The sequence below is a fragment of the Lissotriton vulgaris genome, chromosome 11 (assembly GCF_964263255.1).
Source record: "Lissotriton vulgaris chromosome 11, aLisVul1.2, whole genome shotgun sequence".
In the NCBI taxonomy this organism is placed as follows: Eukaryota; Metazoa; Chordata; class Amphibia; order Caudata; family Salamandridae; genus Lissotriton; species Lissotriton vulgaris.
In genome coordinates, this window is record NC_141699.1 from 209315911 (window position 1) to 209339327 (window position 23417).

Genomic DNA, 23417 nt, shown 5'->3' on the forward strand with positions numbered 1-23417 from the left:
TTATGAGAATGTCAACGTAGGTCACACCACGTGTGAACATACTTTCACTTTGGAATATTATGCAAAATACATTTTGCAGGGTGTGGTGCAGGTAATTCCCACTGTGTATTTAGTCTGTGGGGAGGAATGCTTATGTGCGATTGCCTGAGAAATGATATGGAAGGTGTTATCTAGAGATCATTTTCCCTAAGATATATCATACAGAAGACTTTGAACTATTAGGAGGACAACATGTAAGAGTGAAGCGAGGTGAAAGTGCGGCAGCTGTGGTTGGAGATATTTTTGGGGCGATGATACCAACTCTGGGAGTGATTTTGAAAGATGTAAAGATTAGAAGGTAGGCGACTGTTGTGGATGAATTGTCAATGAATACAGCTAAATCATTGGTGTTGGTTGAAGGTGAGATGCTATTGATAAGGACTATGGTTTTGCAAATCGTCTTGCTTTAGATGTCCTTCTAGCAAAAGAGGGAGGAGTCTGTAAACTTTTGAAGGTTCAAGAATGTTACACTTATATACCAGATAACAGCAAGGATCTGGAGAAATATATAAGCAACATTACTAAGATTCACTATGAAATTGAAGACTTGACTGAGGAGACTGTGTGGGGAAAGGTTGGTAAGGGATTTGGCAAGGTAGGGAGTTGGCTTGCAAACCTTGGAAAGGGTTTCCTTGGCTTTGTCTTGAAACCCCTTATTATAGCTGTGGCATGTGTGATGGATTGTGGGGTCTGGTACGAGCTTACAAGTGGCACAGGTCAAGTCGACTGGAGAGATCGTTGAGAGCGCAAGACAGACGACTGGAGAAACTGCAAGACAGTCAATATCGAAATCTTAAAAACATGGAGTTGCTCAAGAGAGGGAAAGTGGCAACAAGCTCTGTTTAAGTCAGTTCCTGCCCCTAAGGATGGTGTAGGTGTGATGACACAGGTCATCAAAGAGGGGGACTGAGAGAGCGCCATGTTATTTGGAAAATTGTAGGTGTGCACCATAATCTTGAGTAGTCAGCACTCTAATATAGTGCCTTAATTAAGAATGTGTCTTAGGTAATCTCGCGAAATTCATGTTCTATGTGTAAAATGCTGCATAGGTTAGACGTGCCATATTATAGTTGCACGTATAAGTTGCTTAGTGGGGAAAGGAGTGATGCGAACGTTAGGAATGTTTTGCCTTAGAAATGAAAATTAACTAATGCGGTTGAAATGATTTTGAATTGCAATGCTCATGTTATACTAGAAATGCATTTAAACGTGTAAAGGCCTGGGACATGAAGAAGCCAGTAGAGGCCCAACTATAATTTCTTTAGTTAGCCTTAGTTGAAAGTGAAATGATTCTCTCCATAGGAAAGGCTGTCTCAGCGAATATTGAAATGTAACTTCAAATGCGTGCAAAGTTGGTTCTCATGTATTTCGGTTTGCAGGTGCAAGGCCATGTAGCTTGTTAGGTGAAAGAATCCATTGTTTTAGGAGTTAGGATGGTAGGCGCGAGTACAGAGAAGTATCCAGGAATGGGGAATGCAACATTTGGCGGTGAAGGTGCCTGAGACCCAAGGACACCTCAACGGACTTTTGATGGAGATGTGCCATGCTGGAAAACTCCACAGAACAACACCTGCCCAGAGGGGCATGCCTGCTGGTTTTGGGATTTTGTATTAGGGACAGCACCCCGAGCATGGAGGGCAGATTGGATTAGACTGAGACAGAGAGAGAGGTATCGAAGAGCAGGATGTAGGCAGTCTTAGAGTAGACTATGGGGAAATTATGACAGAGTAGGGTGTAGGAAGGAGCATCTTAGAACGAGCGCTGTAGCTTAAGCTACTTACTGGAAAGTGAGTGTACTTCTTAGGAAGTCTTCACGGCTGACACCTTTACTCTGGCCTGAGAGGGATGCTAAGTAGGGATGTCACCTTAGAATTAGTGTAGGGACAGACTAACCAAATTCTTTCCTTTTTTGTAAATGCAGGCCAGACTTCAAGCGGGGACTTTCATAGTATGCCTAAGTCTTCTTGAGCTGACTGATTTTTATTCAGAGTCGTTTGAGACTCCTGCGTAGGATTATGTTTGTATTAGCGCCGGTTTATTTCCTGAACGTTTTGCGGAGATGTTTGTACATTCAATTATTTTTGGCTTTGTAATAACATTTTAAAACTTTAGTTTGTTGTCAGTGATCCTTTGAATTGAATTTGGATTTGGGTTGTAAAATTGTTTAAGTTATGAAATTGGAAATCTTCCCTCTAAACTTCTAAGCAGATAAGAAGATCTGGTCAGCCTGACCTGGGATTCCCGTGATTGGTAAATTAAAAATCTAGATGAGAATCCCAGCTTCTCCAAAAGCATACTCTGCAAAACAAATAATGACAAAGACAATATGTCAGGCTCTGTATTAAGATAGAATAATTTTCTTGTGTATAGTAAACTGTCCTGTGTTTTGTTTGCATACGTTTATGATGGTATAGATACTTATTTCCAAACAATATTAACAAGGATATTAATATTTTGTTTTGGATCAATCTTTTCGTTAATAGGAAGAAAAAAAAAGATTGCATCATCCAAGTTTCTAGCATTGTACATTTACAACCTCGTTCACCTGACACACTGCAAACAATAATGTCAGGACAGCAGAGTTCCTAAGTGCCTTACTCACATAATCAGCTATTGATATTATTTGCTGCTCATTGTCGGCGGTCAGTAGGTAATCAAGGACTCCCCATTCCTTTCTAATGCCAGTATTGAGTTAGCTGAATTTTATGAACTTTATGTACTATCCTACTGACTGGGAAATTACCAAAAAATTCCTACCTTCCATTTCCACAAATCAGCCAACATCAACTTGTTAAAGCATATATAAACTGGAACTTTCTCTGACCAGGGATTTGTTTTGTGTGCATAATGGATTGCATATCTCTTTTCCATAGGTTTCATCATTTATTTTTAACACAACTTCTGATTGAGCTCCTTCATTATAGAGGCATGTCACATCACTATCAATTTTACCCTCCAAAATCTGAAATGATATTCAGAATGCCAAACCTATCTCTGTAATTTGAGATACTTCATTCATACAGTACAGCTGCCATATTGTTTATTTTACTTTCAGCAAAACCCCTCAAATAACCTCAGCAAATTACTCTGCCCACATCCCAAGTTCTCCAAAAGCACTATACCCACCAGGACAAGTCGAGCTCTGCACCGGCCCATCCCAACAGCAAACCAATAATCAGTGGCCTCTCCCAGCTTCCTGTCTCCGCCTCCTTTTCTACTGAATACACACACACAGGAATTTCCACCTGTGCCTCAGTAGTTAGAGCCTCCTGAACAATATCTGCATTAAACAAAGCATCTCACTCCAGACACTATTCATAGGTAACTCACTCACCTTCATCTTCTGTTCCAATATCCATCTTCACTTGCCATTCACTGCTACCTCTCGCATGGGCATATCAAGCCTTCATTATCTCTTTATTGTGGTCATTCCAAACCAGATTATTATACCCAACAGAGGGCTCCACCTGCTCTTTCAGACTACTCAATGGACATCCTGCAGCACAACCTGACCGCAGTAGCAAAATCCTCCAACCACTCAACGCATTATCAACTCTAAAATCAACCCCCTTAATCACACATTCTGCACCAACTTAGATGAATACACTTCATTGAAGAACCACTCACTTTGAGGTGAACCACCAAACACCTGGTACACATGGAAACTTCACAGACTGGTCTAGTGAATCAGTAGACTCATTGATCCACTGTGGGAACATGTATTTGGATTCACAATTACATTTTCAAATCCCGGAGGATTCACTCAGCCTTTCAAGTCTTCCTAGGATGATAAAATGAGTGCCATCAAGAATTGAAATAATAAATATGCTATCAGTCAACAGCATCAAGAGACTCTAAGGATGTGACTGGGAGGTCAATTCTTACACTAAAGACAGATAATACACTATTCAGAGTTAGGAAATGAAGTGATGAAAGAAAGCTTCAGGAGAAGCTACAGGTCCTGAAAAACACTCTGCTGGGCACTCTGAAAACTCATCGTTGTTGGCCAAAAAAACAGACTACTCTAAACACAATTTTAATCCACCAGTAACAGGGTCAACGCCATTATGGACCCTCAACTGAATCTTTTCACAAACAAGTGCAATGCAATCAATTATTTAATGACAGAGAAAATAGACAGAAACGCATCAATAAGAGAGGCACTTACAATCACCCTGTATATTTAACGTTATAATACATCCAAATCAAAAGTTCAATCTTTCAGCCCCTTCAACACACACAGGACCACTTCCACCAAAGAAAAAATCAAACCTTTTCCAAATAGTCAAGGATAAGCTCTGACTCCTCTACTTCTGCCAACCCTGTCCTCATGCAAGTCATCTATCCTAGCAAAGCAAAACAAGTAAGATCTTCCCTCTAAAGAAATATTACAACCTCAACCCTGGTGATTTCTCCAACTAAGTCACACTCCACTTCCTCAGCAAAACTATCACAGTGGTCACAATTCAGCTTCACAGGCAAATCAGGACAATCTTCCTCCTTCTAGATAACCAGTCATGATTTGCAATAAAATGCAGCAGCAAAAGTCACGGTCCATGTCAGTGGAAGCCGGCACCAATCTGGGGTGGCAGGGCGAGGTGGAAGTGAGTGTAAAGGAAGAAAAATACACTTACCTCTTCGACGCTCTGTCCCACGTCATCTCCCCTTCGTCTGCCAAACAGGAAGTAGTCCGGCTCCCCTGAGCCAATCACAACACTGCAATTCAGCGTTGTGATTGGCTTCCCTAAGCCACTGCAGTGCAACGCAATGGGGTGACACTCCTCCGCCTTCGCAGAAGAGCCGCCACTGGTCCATGTGGTGGATGACACCATTCACAACACAAACCATCGTTGCATTTGATATGGCCTGTCATCCAACCTGTCAAACATCCTCATCTACAGAATAAGCGATATAGTGTATAGTTAGGTTCCGATTTTACACACATAAAATCATAGAAATTTAGCAGTGATAGTTATCTACAGAACTATAACTCATGACCTCGCCAAGCACTGCTGATTACCCCACATATTACATCAGTCATGACATCTTTTATGACATTGTTCATAATATCACTGCAACATTTACAATACAATTATTGATGAGGAAACTGTGCATGGCAGGGCGCGAGTTATAGTTACTTTACAGCACAAGTTCTTGAGAGAACTATAACTGCTGAATTTCTATGGTTATATGCATGTAAAGTCTGACTTTCTATGGTTTTTTCATTATATTTCCTAGATATAACATTCCTGTATACGTTGTCAAAAAACGAAGGTGAGGGCTGCTCATCATCAATGACTTGTTGATTGTTGTTCAGTTGGAATACCAACATCATCACTCAGGAAATTAGCTTCTTTTGTACTATATTGGGGCATCTTAGAGGGTGGCAACAAATGTACTTGGCTTCAATATATTCAGCCGGTTCATACTAGCCACCATTGCATCTCCATATTCCCCATATGCAATGGTTCTTCCCATTGCTGTAAATCAAAACAGAAATGTGCAGGTACTCTCTATTTAGAGCAACTGTTTGCTCCAGAGAAGTGCTAGTACTCTCCAATTAAATGTATTGCAGGAATGCAGAGAAGTGCAGGTACTATCCCTCCCAAATTAAAGAAGTGCAGGTACTTAGTACCGGACTGTACCTGCCCAATTAAAGCACTGGCTCTTCCTTCTCCCCTCTCGGTGGAGATAGCATAACCAGACACGAAGCAGGGGCTTAGGTGCACACTATCAGTTCCCTGTCCTGCCCTGGTAGACCAAGGCCCCTTTTCTGCTTCCTTTTTTAATAGCTTTTAACAGTTTAAGGCAGTGGTCAGCGAGTAAAACAAATAGTTTCTTACCTGTCGGTGTCGTTTTGCAGCTTGAAGATCTTTCTGGATTCACTATGCTGTGCATTATTCTGCGGTCTACTGGTTGGGTCCGGAATCGTAGTCTTTTCTTTTTTTTATTTAGCCGAGGTGGGCGTCGACGTCCCTCCTTTTGGTGTACTTCCTGTGACGTCGGCATGCTTCCTGCGGAAGCTCCCACCTTTGGGCGCCATCTTCGGATTCTTTTTTCTTGTTTTTGTGTTCTGTTTGTTAATCCTTTGGCAATGTTTTCTAGTTTTTCTTCAAAGTAGGAGATTTTTCCCGCTATGTCTTTTAAGGTGTTTGTTTGTATATTAAATCCATCAGTTTTTTGCACTCCACACCACCCCAGTTCAGACATAGCCATATGCAAATCAGCCTTGAACCTGTGCCTCATGGGAACAGTCCAGCCCGAACTGCCAAGCCATGTCTTTCCTGGACCGGAATCAAGCATCCTAAGACCGGTTTCTGGCTATCAGCCATCTTCAGCCAGGATAGCTTGACTCCAGTGGTGTGGAGAGCATGGGACTCACGTCTGAGCATACCCATCCCACTCGGGGTGACAAATGCAAAAACAACAATTGATGGACAGAATGCAGAACAATGTCATACATTCACCCCAGTACAGAGATCTGGGCCTAAATCCATTAGTTTTTTGCACTCCACACCACCCCAGTTCAGACATGGCCATATGCAAATCAGCCTTGACCCTGTGCCTCATGGGAACAGTCCAGCCCGAACTGCCAGGCCATGTCTTTCGCTAGTGAATCCAGAAAGATCTTCAAGCTGCAAAACTACACCGACAGGTAAGAAACTATTCATTTTGCAGCGAGAATCTTTCTGGATTCACTATGCTGTGCATAGACTTTGTAGCGGTTTGTTATGTTTGTGGCGGCTGGGTGGAAGATGAGCGTTGGTTGTTGAATATATGTTGAAGTACCTTCTGTCCTACTTGTGCTTCCTTGTTCATTTGTATATCCACACAGTAGTGCTTAGTGAACGTGTGCACTGAAGCCCATGTTGCCGCCAGGCATATTTCTTGAATGGGTGTGTTAGCCAGGAAGGGTTTTGTTGCCCCCTTCTTCCTGGTAGAGTGGGCTTGTGCCCCCTCTGCTAGTTCTTGGCCTGCCTATTTGTGGCAGAGTTGTATAGTTTGTCGAATCCATCGTGCAATGGTTCCCTTTGCTACTGGTCTACCCAGGAAACTGCTTTGTTTTCCTGTGCTCCTTAGTTCTTTCCATGTAATGCATTACTGCTCTTCTAGCGTTCGGAGTGTGCAGTGCCCTCTCTGCTCTTGTGGATGGTTTCTAAAAGAAGCTTGATATTTGTACCGTCAGGTTCATGTGGAACCTGGACAACACCTTTGGCATGAAGTGTGGGTCTGTTCTCATTACCACCCTGTCATTGTGTATTTGGATGTAGGGTTCTTGTAGAGTTAGGGCTTGCAGCTCGCTTACCCTGCCCAGCGAGGGGATTGCCACCAGAAATGCTGTCTTCATTGTTAGCATTTGTAGTGTAGCCTTATGGATGGGTTCAAAAGAGGCCTTCATAAGTTCTGTTAGAACTAGATTAAGGTTCCCTGCCGGCGGCGGCATCCTTTTAGGTGGTGCTATCCTTTTTGCCCCTTCCAGGAATCTCTTTACAACATGCGATGTAAAGAAACTCCTTCCTTTCTCTTCTCTTGTGTAGGCCACTACCGCTGCTAGGTGTACCCTCCGCGAGGATGAACTCAGTTTTGCTTTCTTCAGGTGTGTGAGATATCTTAGCACCGTTGATTCCTTTGTCATCCTTTTATGCAGTTTTTTTCCTACTGCACCATTTTGTGTACCTATTCCATTTTGCTGCATAGCACTTTCGTGTTGTAGGTCTCCCTGCCTCCCGTAGCACCCGCAGGGTGCTCTCTGGTAGCCATAGGTGTGCGAACTCTATGTCCTCAGGAGCCATGCCGCTAGGCTGAGGCTCTCTGGCTCTGGATGCAGTACTTCTCCGTTCTGGATGGAGAGTAGGTCTTTTCTTTTCCTGAATTTGTGGGGTGGCCTCTGTGCCATTTCCATTATTTGTGAGTACCAGGTCTGCCTTGCCCACTGTGATGCCACCAGTATCAGTGTCATGTTGCTGGTTCTGCACTGGTTGAGTACCCTGGATATCAGTGGTATCGGGGAAAAAGCGTAAGCAAATGTTTTCGACCAGCTTATCCATAGGGCATTCCCCAGGGATCTTTCCCCTGGTTGCCTGGATGCGAAGTTTCACCATTTTGCATTCTGGTGTGTTGCAAATAGGTCTATCGTCGGTGTTCCCCACCTTCTGAATAGCCTTTGCTTTTCCTGTGTATTGAGTTCCCACTCGTGGGATGCAGATGTCGGTCTGCTGAGCCGGTTCACTTCCACATTGTCCTTCCCTGGTAGGTGTATGGCTAGCAGGTCTATTTTGAGTGGAATGGCCCATCTCCATATCGCCTGTGCTAGGTTTGATAGCGGGGCTGATTGTGTTCCTCCCTGCTTATTGATATAGAACATTGTTGTTGTGTTGTCTGTTTGGATTAACACACTCTGGTTGTACAGTTTTTTCTGGAAGGCCTTCAGGGCGAGGAACATGGTCTTTAGTTCCAAGTAGTTGATGTGTTTGACCGCATCCGCTGGAGTCCGTCCACAGACCCCTCACCCTGAGCTTGTTCATGATGCTGCCCATCCCATCTGGGATGCGTCTGTGGTGATGGTCACTGTTGGGGTTGATGGTGTTAAAGGCTTCCCTTCTGTTATGTTCTCCTTGTTCCACCACAATATCTCCTCCTGCACTGCGTGCGTTACAACCACTAGATCTTCCCAACTTCCTGTAGCTTGTGACCATTGTTGTTGCAGCCTTTCCTGGAATGGTCTCATGTGGAGCCATACATTTGGGAGCAGATGTATGCAGAACGCCATTATGCCTATAATCTTGCTCGCTGTCCTCAGTGTCAGAGCTCGCCTATTCTGGTAGAGGCACATCTCCTTCAGCAGGGCTAGTGTTGCCTTGTCGCTGGGGAACACCTTGCTCTGTATGGTGTTGATCTGTGCTCCCAGGAAGATCTTCACTTTCTCTGGTTCCATTGAGGATTTCTCCCAGTGAATGGAGAATCTCAGGTCTATCAGTGTACTTGACACGCGTTGTGATTGTTCTTTCGTCGAGGTAGGGGTATACATGGATCGCTTCCGTCTGTAGGTGCGCTGCCACTGCTGCGAGGCACTTGGTGAAGACCCTTGGTGTGGATTTTAGTCCGAAGGCTAGGGCTGTGAACTTTGTAGTGTTCTTTGTTGATGGTAAATCTTAGTAGATGTTTGTGCTGCCTGTTCATAGGGATGTGCAGGTAGACATCTTTGAGGTCTATGGTGGCCATGAAGTCACCGCCCCTTATCTGAGGAATGACCTCTTGTAGGGACGTCATCTTGAACTTTTGTGTTTTTATGTACTTGTTTAGGAACCTTAGGTCCAGGATGGGTCTCAGTGTTTAGTCCACCTTTGGTATCAGGAAGTAGGTTGAGTACACTCCCTTATTCCTTTCTCTGTATGGTACTGGTTCGATGGCCTCCTTTTGGAGGAGTTCCTTCGCTTCCTTTTGAAGTAGCTCTATCTCCTTTTCTGACTGCGCCTTCCTTTTTGGTTTCTTGGTTGGCGGTGTCTTTTCCAGTTCTATGCAGTATCCGAACTGTACAAAGTTGAGTATCCATTTGTCTGTGGTTATCTTCTTTCACTCCCGGAAGAAATGACTTAGCCTGCCTCCTACTGGTGTTACATGTTTGTAGATGTTTGGTTCGTGTAACCCTCTGTTGGTCTTGTTGTGCTCCCCCCTTGGAGGTGTTGTGTGGGTGGGCACACATTGCATGATGGAGTCACTTTGAGGTGGCTTGTTGGCCCCCTCTTCTAGTTTGTCCACGTCCATCCGCCCTCCCGTGAAAGGACTGGCCCCTTTGCTGGTACTGCCAGGTTTGTCTTTGCTGTCCCTGTTGTGTTTGGCTGTCCCACTGGTGGGACTGCTAAAATGTCTGGTGTGACGTTCCTGGCTGGTTTCCCCCTCGTCCGTTCGGTCTCCGTGTCGGGGTACCCCTTCTCATTCCCCCTGAATTGTAAGGCCCCCATGGACCTTGCAGTTTCATTTTCTTTCTTGAGCTGGGTGAGCTTTTCATCCACCGGTGCCCCAAACAGTGTCTCCCCATTGAACGGAGTGCTTAGAATGTAGTGCTGTACCTCTGGCTTGAAGCCTGCGATCCTGAGCCAGGCCTTCCTTCTCTCCGTGATTCCCAATATCATCAATCTGCTGGACATATCCGCCCCATCCAAGGCTGTTTTGAGGCATGAATTTGCCACATTCTTCCCCTCCTCCACAAGGTGGGAGGCTCTTTGTTGTACGCGTCTGGGAGTTGCTTGATCAGCTGTCCAATCTCGTGCAGAATTTGGTACTGGTGCCTGTTCAGCAAGGCGTTTGAGTTCCCCATGCACCAGTGCATCACTGCATTTCTTTTATCTTTTTCCCAGTTAGGTCCATCCTCCTGCTTTCTTTGTCTGGTGGTGGGCCTGATGTTGTTGGCACATTTGCCCTTTTCCTGGCGGTTGCCGCAATAATGGAGTCCGCTGTGACTGATCCCCGGATGTAGGGAGGATCCTTAGAGGAGTGTTTATATTTCTTCTCCGTCCTAGGTGTGATGGACCGGCATGTTGCTGGTTCCGTGAACGCCTCTTTCCCTTGGGCCATGATACTCTCAAGCATGGGGAGGTACTGGCTCCTCGTTTGGGTGGTGAGCAGGTTCTCCAAGAGGAAGTCTGCCTTTGGTTTTTCCTCATCTAGCTTGACTCCAAAGGCCGTTGCCGCGTGCTTGATGACCATAATATTGGCCCCAATGTCATCTGGCGGCAAAGGCCTCGAAGGATACGTGTCCACGGGCTCTTCTGGGCTTTCGGTGTCGAGGTCCTGCCACACCAGATCCTGTGTCCCCGAGGATATCGAGTTGAGGATCGTCCGCTGATCATCGTCGCCCTCTTCCCCGTAGTAGAGGACTTCTTCCTCTAGATGGTCCTGGGTTTCGGGACTTTGTCGGCCCCTTCGTCGTCTAAGTCCTCCTCCTCTTCTATTTCAACGATCACCGACTTAGGCTTCGACGGAATCGCGAACCTCTTCATCCTTTCGTTAAACTCTTTCTTTCTTTGCAGTATGTTATCCATTTCGGCCTCGAGCCATCTCTTCTTTCTCTCCAGTTTAGCTGCCTGTTCGGCGTCGAACGGCTCGGCCAATCTGTTCGACGTAGCCGTTGAAATGGTCTTTGGGTCTGTTGTCGAAGCCGAAGCGACCTGCGTGTCCTTTTCCTTCGAAGTCAATCGTTCCTTTTCAGGGACGTGCTTCAACGACCCTGGCTTTTCGCCGGTCTTCGCCACCTGGGAGTCCTTTTCGAGGGATACGCTGGGCTTTTTGTCTTTGGATGCAGCTATGGCCGTCGAGATTTTCGGCGCCAGTGCTCCCTTCGAGGACTTACTCTGTTTTTCGAGAGTCTGACTCAGACCTTCGAGGATCTGTCGGGGTTTAGGGGTCGTCAAGTCTCCTACCTCTTTAGAAGTCTTCTTATCGGTCTCTACGACCGTGTAGTCATCGTCGTCTCAGGCGACGTTGTCCTCCTTGTCTCTCAAGAGTCCTAGGTCTCGAAGCAACTGTTGTTGTCCCTTGCCTTGCATGTTGTAGTGTTGGCTCTTCTCTGTCTCTCTCTAACCCGGAGAGTCTTCGGTGTGAAGGCGGAGCAGGCATTGCAGTGCTTGCTCTTGTGGTCGACCGGTAGGCAGAGGTTAAACCGGGTGCTGGTCCTTCTGCGCGTATTTGTGGTGGCAGTTACGGCAGAATTTAAAGGGTGTCTTGTCCATTTCTTACACTCAGGGGGCACCCTGTGTGCGTATTCTCCGTTGGACGTCGAAGTTCTCGACGTTCTCCTTTTTCGACATCCCGGGTTTAGGGTGTTGTTCCTCGTTGTCTTCTCCAATCTTTTCTGTGCAAAATTCGACTTTTCATCGTCTTCTTTCCTCCAAAACTCTGGAGCCCCTCGGGGACGATCCAGACCCAACGGCAGAAAAAAGAATCTGAAGATGACACCCAAAGGTTTAGAAATGGGCACTGCTGTAACCTTGAAATGGGGTCAACCTCTAAGGCCAAGACGTATCCCCAAAAACACCAAGATCTGGGGATCATGGACGAGCATGATGTAACACAGTGATTCCGGGCAAGGCCCCGGCTCATCTGTTCAGCATCTATACCCTCCTGCCTCAGGTTGGTCATACCAAGAACTGCTTTGACTCAGAAACAGGTCTGACGTCTACAGGAGTTGAGGATGCCTTCTATGGTAAATGTATTTATGTAGCTTTGATATAAATTGGATAATTTACATTGGACTTGTTCTCCTCTTAACATTTTGATCTGTAAAGAGTTTGTGTATGCCATGCCTTCTTTTTGCTACAAAATCAAAATCTTCGGAAAAATGGCTAGATTCTGTTCAGATGTCACCAGATCTTTCACGCCACTGGGAATTAGCTCTTGTAGCTGAAGCTGTTTTACCACCAAAGTTGTTCGCAACCTAGTTTTACCGCCGAGCCTCCGCCTCTTAACCAGTAGGTTTCCATTCATTCATCACTAGAGTGGGTGAGGGCAGAGTGGTCTAACAACCCTTTCTGCAGCCACTGGGAGAGGAACTGCTGGGATTAAGCATGAGGCCTGACCAGACCTCAGCATTTTCACCACAGTTGGTACTGCAGCAATCCAACCAAGATGAAGAGAATCCACATTTTAGCACAGGTGATGAACAGTCTCCCTCTGTGGTGCCGACCTTGAAACTTAAATCACTTTGCAAGATATACCATCAATAGCAAAACCTGGAAATAAACCAGGGATGTAGTCGAACAGGGGGCTGCGGGCCTGGGGGGTCGGTTTGCGAGGGTGTTTCTGATGGTTGTTTTGTAGTCCATTGAAGCTTGAAGTTCAGGTGTTCCATGGGGCGGTGGTATTGTCAGTGGTGGTGGTGGTGCACTGCATGGTTTCTTTGCAGATGATGGATATTCTTCCTCCCGGTCCGTTGGTTCAGTCCAGATAAGTGATTTCATATCCGTCTGTGATAGTTGTGGTGATGTTGGTGGTAGATGCAGGGTTAAGCCAGGTCTTGTGAAGAAGAAAATGTTGGGTGTGAGGGTGGTGATGAGGTCATATATCTCTGTTGAGTGTTTGCAAATAGATCGTGTGTTGAGGAGTGTACAGTGGAACCAGTAAGTCGCTTCTGGTGTAATAGGACGAAGGGTCTGTGTGGTGTTTAGAGATGTGAGAGTGGCCGTGCTGATGCAGGAAAAGGCGCATCTGGCTCAGGAGAACGGTCCTACTATAGAGTGTGGAGCTGCATGGCAGCACAGTTTGCTGGGCCGTCCAGTGTTCAGAGCATGGAGGGTGGTACCAATGTACCTATGGGTGTGCCAAGAGCCAGGGGTCCTAGCGCTGGGTGCGGTCCAGGTGCAACAGTGTGCAGATAGGCCAATCCTTAGCGTGCCTTCAGTGCACCCTGTGCACAGGCTTTACTGTGGCCTCCATTAAGTAGGTCCTGGGATGTGGGAAGGGTGCTGGGCTGCAGTGGGCGTGGCTAGTGGAAGGCAGGAAGCAAAGTGGGAGGAGCAGCAGGGGAGCCCAAGGGTGAGACAGGGAGGGAAAGGCAGCAGGAACCAGTGGGAAGGCCACGGATACCAGAAAAGACCAATTAAGAGGTAACAGGCAACAAGAGGCAAAAAGAGTAAAATAGAGAGGCATAGGGCAAACAGTCAATCAAAGGGGCTAAAAGCCTATGGCTTACTTGTCATAACAATATGGGTTCTTGGCCACCATAAAAACCTCGGCAGCAAAGGGGAATTCGTCCCCAACCGGTAGTGTGCCAAGAGGCCCCTTTGCAGAATGGTTGTGAAAAGGGGCGGGGCCTCTGATGACGTCTCAGCAATCTGGCTGTGGTTGACTTGTGGCAGAAATAGATGCTCTTATCCCTCAGTGACCATCAGTAGCAAAGGGTACTTCATATCCAACCAATAGTGCTCCAGGAGCCCCTTTGTAGAGTGGCTGAGAAAGGGGGCGGGGCTTGCGACAACGCTTCAGCAGTCCCGCTCTGGGGAACTTACTTGTTGCAACAGTAGGGGTTCTTGGCACCCAACGACCCTCAGCGGCCAAGGTGACTTCATCCTCCAACCAGTAGTGCGCCAGGAGGGCCCTATGTAGAGTGGTTGAGAAAGGGGGTGGACCTCCGATGAAATCTCAACAATCCAGCTGACTCTGGGCAATAGCTTGCTTAATCTTCCCGACGGCCCCTAGCGCCTAGAGACCCTTACGGGTGATTGTGCGCTTTACAAATGTGGATTAATATTATTATTATTAGGGGACTTAATTGTCAGAACAACAGGGGTTTTTGGCACCCAATAACCCTCAGCAGCCAAGGGGACTTCATCCCCTGACCAGCAGTGCACACGCCCCCCTTCCCTCCATGGGCATTTCAATGCCCCGGGTACCAACACCTCCCCAGGGCTTATGTGTATATGAAATTTGGGGGGGCCCACGAGATTTTATTTAAAAACATTGTGAGGTGGCCACACAGACTCCCAGGGACCTTCACCTCTCCGGGGCCAAACAAATATATCAAAGTGGGAGGGGGTGCATGGCCCCCTCACTGGCCACATATGGCCCAAAAAACACTATCCCCCAAGGCCCGACCTTAACTCAATGGGGAGTTGAGCCACCCATCACGCCAGGCACAGCCTCCACAAATATATATTGTAAATGGGTGAGGGGTCCCACATGCCCCTCACCAGGCTGATTTGGTCTTGGGGGACCCCATCCCCCATAGCCTGACAATAAAATTAATTGGGGAGTGGGCTACATGGCCCCCCTCCCCAAGCTGATTTTGGCCCCCGGGCCCCCATCCCCTGGGGCCCGGCCATTATTCAATAGGGGTTGGGGCACAGCCATGTCACCTGGGTGCCCCCAAAGCACACAGTGTGCTATGCGACCACAGGGGTGCCTCAAGGCTCCAGTGGTCCCAGCAAGCAGGGAGCTGGCTGAAATAGCAGCTTCCTGTTTGCGGGAGCAATCTTTTTATCTGTTTCTCTGCAAGCATATTTGCATGCAGGGAAACCGATGAAAACTCTGCTTTCTGTTTGACAGCTCTGTCCGCTCCCACCAAGCAAAAGCAAACACTTACCTTTCACCTCAGGAGGTAGTAGAGCTGGACCTTGAGGGTGGGGATCCCCAGTGCCATAAATGGCTTCACGAGGTAGGGCTGAACACCACCCCCTCCACTGTAAATCTTTGCCCTGGGGAGATGGTGGTTCCTGACGTCAGCAATAGATTCCCTACATTAATGTATTTCAGCCTGGGGAAGGTGGTGATCCCCAAGCTGCGGGGGGTCATGAGGGGCCCGCATAAAATTAACTTGATTTGCCCCAGGGAGGTGGCGTTCCCCAGGGTGAGGAGAGGCCCAGCATGCCCACCAGCAACCATATTTTAAAGTGCCTGGGGAGGTGGCAGTCCCCAGGCTTTCATTAAACCTAGGAGGAGGGTATCATGTGTGCCCCACCTTTATATAATTGTTCATGCCCCAGGGACCAGGCCCATCCAGAAGCTAAACATTACAGAACCGCGGGAGCCAGCACTTCCTTTCTTTTCCCACAACAGGAGCCGCTGATCCGGCGCGTTTCCAGCCAAAAATGTAAAAAACAAATATCTGCTTTTTTGACCCTATGGGACCCCCCTCAAGAGACCTAATGGGGTCAGGGTATCTCTACCCTGCTCCCTTCTCTTTTTTAAAGTTTTCTTTTGGGACTCGGCTGAATTCCCAAGATGGCTGCTAACACTTCTGGGTGAAGTGTCGGTAGCCAATCACATTTCAGCACAGGGATTATCAGTTCTTCAGAGGATCAGCATCCCTATAAACACACATTTGGATTTCACTCAATATTTCCAAAACTACTGAGCGGATTTACGCCCATTTATAAAAAGGTCGCTTTCTGGACCAAGAGGTACCTTTCTGGCAAATTTGGTGTAATTCCGTTCAGCAGTTCGGGCTGTAGCCATATCTACAATCTTGATGGGAATTAACCTAGGCAATAAGCGTTTTGGGACCCCCAGTCTTCTCAGCCCCCACTTGACAGATCACAACGAAACTGTCAAGACAGGAGCTAAAGTGAGCGGCGTATTAATTTTAAAAATTTCATGAAGATTCATCAAATCTTTATATTATATATATCAGATTTCTGTCTTCATATTTTATTCTTGACAATTCTTTCTATATTTTTCCATGTGCTTTTTTTAAATTAAAAAAATGCACACTCCTGCTTGCCTGCCTATCGTTTTTTCGCAATAGCGAGACATAGAATACAACAATAGACTGTTTGGAAAACTTTCACTTTGTACTAGAAGCACATGTACATCCATTGCTATTTATGCAAATATCAAGCATATAATTTTCTTTTTTTTTCTTTCCATGCTACCAAACCGCAGAGATATTGGCTTGGCAGGCATGATTGGCAGCATGAAGTAACTAAAAAGAAGACCTTCTTTGGGAATGTTTCCATTTTCAAAAGTGAATGCATACCGGAAAGTGAAGTCTTACCACAGGATCTGCATTTAAGTGCATGCAAGATTTAATACAAAATTAATAAACAAGAAAACAGTAAACTGGAAATCTTTACTATCCTTCCTTAGTTATAGTCTTTCTGTCAATATGAAAGGTAGGTGAGTTCACATACAGAACCACAGTGAACCATGCTAAGCACATATGGCATTTCAGTCTTACTGCCACTCATCAGAGGGGCTGTAACTGGGTTCCACTTGCGGAAGTGCAAGTGAGGCGCACGCAAAGCAAACATGGCAGCATATGGTAACATTTTCATAACCTTAAAACAGCCAAAGGTACCAAGAAAGCGTTAAGGATAAGCAGACACATCTGGAATAAGAACTTGTACTTACTACAGTAACTGAAATGAACCGTCAATAAACAGTGAATTCACTCCTGGACACTTCTTCATAAACAGGTCTTTGATCTATGCAAGACAAAGAATCAAAGAATGCAGACATTTTAATACAGGAAATGTGAGAAAAGTCATAGCTAAAAGTACCTTTAGCTGTGTTAAATGTAGGGGATAATAAATGAAAAAGATGTTGGGAGAATTATTCTAACCAGAGGAATAAGAACCAAGAGGGCTTGAAGACTTATTGGCCATTGACAAGAGAGGACTCAATTGTACTGAAGGTCTCAGAAGGTACAGAAGACTAATTCAGAATGCTTGCCTCTTAAGTAGCTAAGTACCAAGGCAACTATTTAGGCAATTGCAGCGCCAAAGCATTGATATTCAATGACAGATTCCTGTATCTGCGCTCCATGCCAAACCCGACTTCAGTCGACCACTCAATAAAGTACACAATGATATCATACACCCATCTTTCAGCCACACAAAAGGTGACAATCATTTGATCATCTTGTCCACACAACCGGGAACTAGAAGTGTCACTTCTTGTCAGTCCTGAGTTAGTTAAGTGCAGTCATCCCCAAGGTTGTCACATAGGAACAAGACCAGGAAGAGAGCTCTGGCTGTCCCCTAGGTAAGGAGAAGCTCTACTACTGCCTTTCAGCGAGGGCTCTTCTGTGTGCCACACAACTAATTTAAGCAATGCACAAAACTATCAACCCCATGTCATGAAATTCTTAGCTTTCAGATAGATCATCACACAGGCTTTGAAAATTGGACCCAAGTACACTGAAAATGGATACATTTTAAGTCACTTTGGCAGTGACGGAAGGAGGCTACTGCCTTCTTCCGGCAAGGTTCCAACTCCCTGCTGTAAATTTCAAGGCAGTGTTGATGGTAGGAATAGCAACAACCATGTATGTGTTCCTTACCTCTGTGACCTAACCTTCACAATGCCTATATCAGATGGCGGCATTCACCACCTGATTCTAATATGGCCTGGTGGAATGAAGGAGGACTGATGCATTGATGATGGGGCTGTTAGATCATAACTGGCAGTAGCCCAAAGTCTCCTTGTATCAGGGCACAGGAAATTCCTGTATTGTGTCCCACTGGTCTGTTGCTCATATGGGGTAGGCCAATGGGATGAAATCACAGAATATTTCCTCAGTCATAGGTTGTGGGAGACAGCTTCCATCCCCCATGCTCATTCACGTATAGGATCTGCTATAGCTGGGATTACCTCTCCAGGGTTACCCATAATCCCCTGGCAAAAGGGGAATCACATCGATTTCCTTGCAGGCACTGCACACAAGTGTAGTACTAAATATGTACTACATAAGGTAAATGTTGTACCACACTTTTAGGAAGTATAGGAAATGGAGCCCCCGGGAGTCTTTTACCGATTTGTCAGGTGGTGTGCATGCGCACACTGGGAATGTAATCCTAGGGATAACAAGTGTTCCTTGAGACACCCAAACAATTTGGAGCGGAGTCACTTGGCACTGTCCTGCACATGTGGGTCTACCAAGGGATTGGGAGATTTTCTAGGGCCCACTGAATCCGCAAGCCACCATTACCACAAGGATGAACAGGAACATTAACAAGCGTTGCTCGTATTACTTTTATAATGTCCATCACTACCCCAGCATCCACCAGGAATGAGCTATCTGCCCCTGTAATCTAGGGCAAAGACCACAAGCTGTCATGGTGGGTAGATGTTGGAGTGACTGACGTATTATGCCTGGACATAAACAGTGATTATGCGTCAGTCTGAATAATGAGAACAGGTTTTACAATGCAACAAGAGCATTACTCTAAGACTAGCCTTAACAACTTTCTTTTCCTAAGTTATAAAGAACTCTCTTCATTGCTGGGGCTTTTTCAGTCTCCTGTCCCATGATCTCAAATCATTAGAAGACCTTTATGTATTTCGTCAAGTTGGGAAAACTTTTCTGTTTCTAATTTAAACAGGGCTTTATTTGTGATATTTTGCAGTGAGTCTGGTTTGTCAGTGCAAAAGGGGTTCCTTTAATTTATTTATGCTTTACACAAACTCCCAAAACACAACATAACAGCTACCTATTTTGCCTCTAGGAACGAAAGCGAGCTTGATGGCAAGAGGATGCTTTTGTATGCAACCAGTCCTGCATGAACCGGCCAGGGTCTGATGAACAGAATTCTACGGCTCAGTATCTAATAAGAGACTTGTATTTAACGGGTCCATCAAGTTATAAAACTACAACTTCTATTTTCCCATTTCTGACATGCACACTTGCCTTTTTATGCATCAGTGAGATGATTATTGTGAATAATGTTTCATTTACTTCGTGGATTCCTCAGGGTTGAACAGTGAGCAGCATCACTTTGCTGTGATATCATTAGGTTAAAGGGCTCTGTGGTGGGACTTCTTCTGATATCAAGGGACCTAGCATGTGTGATAACAAATCCTCCTTTCCCGCCTATTAATTTGGTAGAATGACAATAATTAGTCTGCTTGCAGCAGGGGTGTGGAATTTATTAAAATATCTACTTGTCCATGGGGCAGGTTGCTTCATGAATCTAGTTGTCCTGTAAAAAAATCCACTTGTCCCTCTGTTGCCATGTAGTGCCAGCAACACATTATGGCACCAATCTCATTATGTTGGAGCTTTTATATAGCCTCTCTGATTATGCAGGGCTCATACCATAGTAGTGTTTGAATACTAGCAATCCCTATATCCCTATATGTTGCCACGTTTCCGCAGATATACATACTGGAACTGAAGGTAGTGGCAAGCAATAGCTCCAGGGTTGAAATGCCCTTTTGAGTCTGGGCAAACCTACTAACGTGCATGTTTTAAGGGTTTTCAACAACTCTTCTCTAATATTTACCCATACTGAGAAATGTTGGAAATTTACTCCTGACAATGGCAGAGGTAAATCTTCTTCCAGAGTTGGGAAAAAAGTGGTTGGAGGGAAAATGAACTTGCAAACACTCTGGTTTTCGCATTAGCAAATCTATACATGCATACTTGCTCATGCTAAAATGCAGTTCACAAATATTTTCTAGGAATACAATTTCTTGCCATACTTCGGTAAATTCTTTTGAATTCACGGAAGAAATATAGCTGCACTTAAAGCAAGGGTGCACTTTTGAGACTTTCTTTAATGATTGGGCCCCTAATTTGGTCTGGCGTTAACCATGACCGTTTGTGTTTATTAAAATTCTCTGTCTCTCTCTGTATCCGCTGGCTTCACTGTGGTGACAGCAGTCGGTCTTTTTTTTTTTTCATAACAACTAAGGGTACCCCCAATATTAATTTCTTTTAGGTCTAGAGGAGGGGGAAAGAACGGAATGTACGTTATATGGGAACCTCTGGACTGACCTATCTAATTTTCAACAGATTGGTGCAACTCAAAACGTTTTTCTATAAGGACACAGCAGAACTATATCAATACATGCAAAAGACAATGTATAGGCTTTGTTTATCATTTATTTCTCTTAGTTTGTAATTCATTTCAAAAAGCCATTTTTTAATTATTTTTCAAAAGGATTTTTTACACATACAAAAACAAAAATACACATTTTATCGTTCCTATATTTTGGAAAAAAGTGATATTACAATTAATACACAATACAAAATTTCAATTAATGCCCCCACCTAAACATTCCATAATAAAAGTAAAGCTAAAATAAAACAGCTTTATTCAATCATCCATGTCAGTCTCACCAATCATACTACTCATACAAGCTGCTTCTTACATACAACGCACAAGGGATCTTGGAAAACTGACAACCAACCGGGTTTGCAGAAGCCCCCACAGGGGAGATTATTTAGATATTATACACAGATCTCAAAACCAAAATATTAATTTGCTATCCTTCTTTTAGGGCTCCTTCTCAGTTGGGTTTTCAGTTGTCTGTAAGTGGCCAACGTACGTTTCAGTGCAACAATAAAACTATGCCACCTTCATCAGGGCCAATAAATATACATTATCCTTGGGGGTAGGGGTATCTTCACATCTGTAATTAATACAATAGTGGTACATACGTGAATACTGAATCCTTGGCATTCATGTTACTTGTTAGGTTAAGTTCTATTAACATAGCAGTCGGTGTTTTACAAGGAGCATATCGGCACACAGAGTAGTTTTGTTCAGTGCCAATACAAATGTGGCAGTGTGTGCTTTTTTGAGAACAAAAACTATTTTTTGCTTTTGCCAATGTTTGTTATAATGGTGAGGGCCTGGACGCTCTCACATCAATAAGGTTTTACAAAAACCATGCCAAAACAAGTCACGCATTGCCAAAACTAAAAGGCTGACCACCAATTTCAGGCCTACTGGCTTTACCAATGCTTGTTTAATTTTATGTTTCTCATAACCTTATTGAAACTGGTTACACTGATTTTGCAATGTGAATATTTTTGCGAAATACTAGCATGCATCAACACATTTTGCTAAATGATTCTGCTAAGAAAGGGTACCTGAAATTTTACAGTAGTTGAGCTAAATGTTTTTTTTCCTACTTTCATTTGTTTAGGAACATTTTATATTGAAAGCAAAGAATCATTAATGTTGCTTTCAAGCTTCTGCTAATATGCGCATCTAATCAGAGCATTTTGGGAGCATTATGCATAGCCTCATATTGCTAAGCTTTGAAACCATGTGTACACATTTTTATACTAGAACCACTGTCAGTAGTGCAGTCAGAACTTACATTTACTTAGAGCGCTCACCCTAATAATAAAAGCTTTCAATTAATGAACCATGAATACAAGTTTGAACAACATTAACATATGCACACAAACATTAACTTAACTGCAGGCAGTGTCCTTCCCTGATCCTTAATGTGGTATTGCAAACCGGCAGCCAAAGGGTTTGTGCTGCAAGGGGTTGGGCCTACTTGTCCCAAGGACAAAATACACATGAAAACTTAGTGCCCTTGACCCCAAACAATATGCCCTGGGAGTTGGGCTATAGGAATTCCACATCCCTGTTGCAGTGAATAAGAGCCTATTTATTTCCCGGATACCTTAAATAACCACCTAAGAGCATCTTAGAGGCATATGATATCTTTATTTAGAGATGAGAAGCAACACTCAATAGGAATGGGGTCAGAAGAGTGTAACCTTGAGAACCACAGACCTAAAAAGGCTAGTCTGGAATTAATGCCTAGGAAAATAATTTCTTGATCAGTTATAAGACAAACAGTGATTCAGTAGAGAAGAAACATGCATAATCAGCTAGGATATGTGTACTCACATTAGTAAAAAAGAATAAAATGCCAGTGAACAAAGTTATGATTTCTCCAGCCAGGCGCAAGTAATCTATTGTAGTGGTATAGGGATAGGGAGGCTGAAAAAGAGGAAAAGTTAAACATTTATTTAGTAAGAATTCAGGCTACTCATATCAGGCTCTAAACAATTTCCCGAAATCCTGGAATAAATAGAATAAAACAGAAGTATAAAAGACAGGTGTGGGAGAGGCTGAATCCATGACAACATTTTCAGGATAACCGTCAATTATGCAAACGATTTTCATTTAGACCCATTAAATGTAAATAAATAAATAAATATATAAAGATCCTGAAAATCTGATGTGGATTCAGCCCTCCTGAACATACACTGGGCACACCTGGAATAAACAGTTTGGAAGAAGAAGTCTTCTCACTGGTTACTTTATATTTTCCACTTCTGCTCACTTCATCATTAGAAATAAAGTTGTGACACACTATCATAAGGTATAACTTTGACAAAGAAACATCAAATGTGTAAACACTTCAGTTTGGACTTATTCAGTTGTCATAAAACAGTCTTGGCCACGTAGAATTCTATTGCTTGTACTCGGCATTTCCAGATCTCTGAATGTCTATGATAATATGTCAAAACCTCCACATTTGTAATTATCAATTCGATACTTCTTAAGATTTGCTTTGCTAAAAAACTTAAAATAGTCAATAATTCAAAGAAACAAAAAATCAGGTTCAGAAAGGATCGAGTATACAGATATTAACTAGGGAAAAAAGAGGTTAAGGAAGAAGAAAAAGGTGGGAACAGATGTTAGTTCCCAGAAGAACAAAAAACAAAGTAGATAATACAAAAAAACAACAAATCCAAAGCAGTTGAGTGGTGGTGGGGGACGTGAAAAAAATAAAATAAGGGCATGGGAAGGTAAAAAAAATAAATAAAGAGGGTTTCGAGCTACCTCCATAATGGAAATAAAAAGACAAGAACACAGGTGAAGAGAGAAAAGAGTGGAAAAAATAAGAATTAAAAATTGGCAGCAATTCATCTGGGATACGATTTAAAAGACACATTCTGTGGCCATAAAAAACATGCTTTTCTAGCCTTGCCTTTCAGTGAACATGGCAATGAATTCTGGGAGGTGCAGTCTTTGCTTGGTACAACAGAATCAATTTGACATATGCAACTTATGGCAACGATTGGCAACCTGAAAACCGAGGCCTAGAAACAAGTTGCCAAGTCAACACTGAGGGCCTTATTTTGAGTTTGGAGGTCCGTGGACCACCGTACCAGCAAAGGCTGTCCAACC

The 23417-nt window shown here is 44.2% G+C and overlaps 1 protein-coding gene across 3 annotated transcripts in view; it reads right to left on the reverse strand.

Annotated features, from left to right (window-relative positions):
- TRPV4 (transient receptor potential cation channel subfamily V member 4) overlaps nt 1–23417 on the reverse strand; it is a 619663-nt gene that overhangs the window by 116525 nt on the left and 479721 nt on the right. For all 3 annotated transcript variants that reach the window (XM_086943119.1, XM_086943118.1, XM_086943117.1), the window contains exons 9-10: nt 22128–22220; nt 16882–16955 (exon numbers count right to left, since the gene is read on the reverse strand). In XM_086943119.1, the coding sequence (XP_086799245.1) occupies nt 16882–16955; nt 22128–22220 (167 nt within the window). The remainder of the gene's footprint in view (nt 1–16881; nt 16956–22127; nt 22221–23417) is intronic.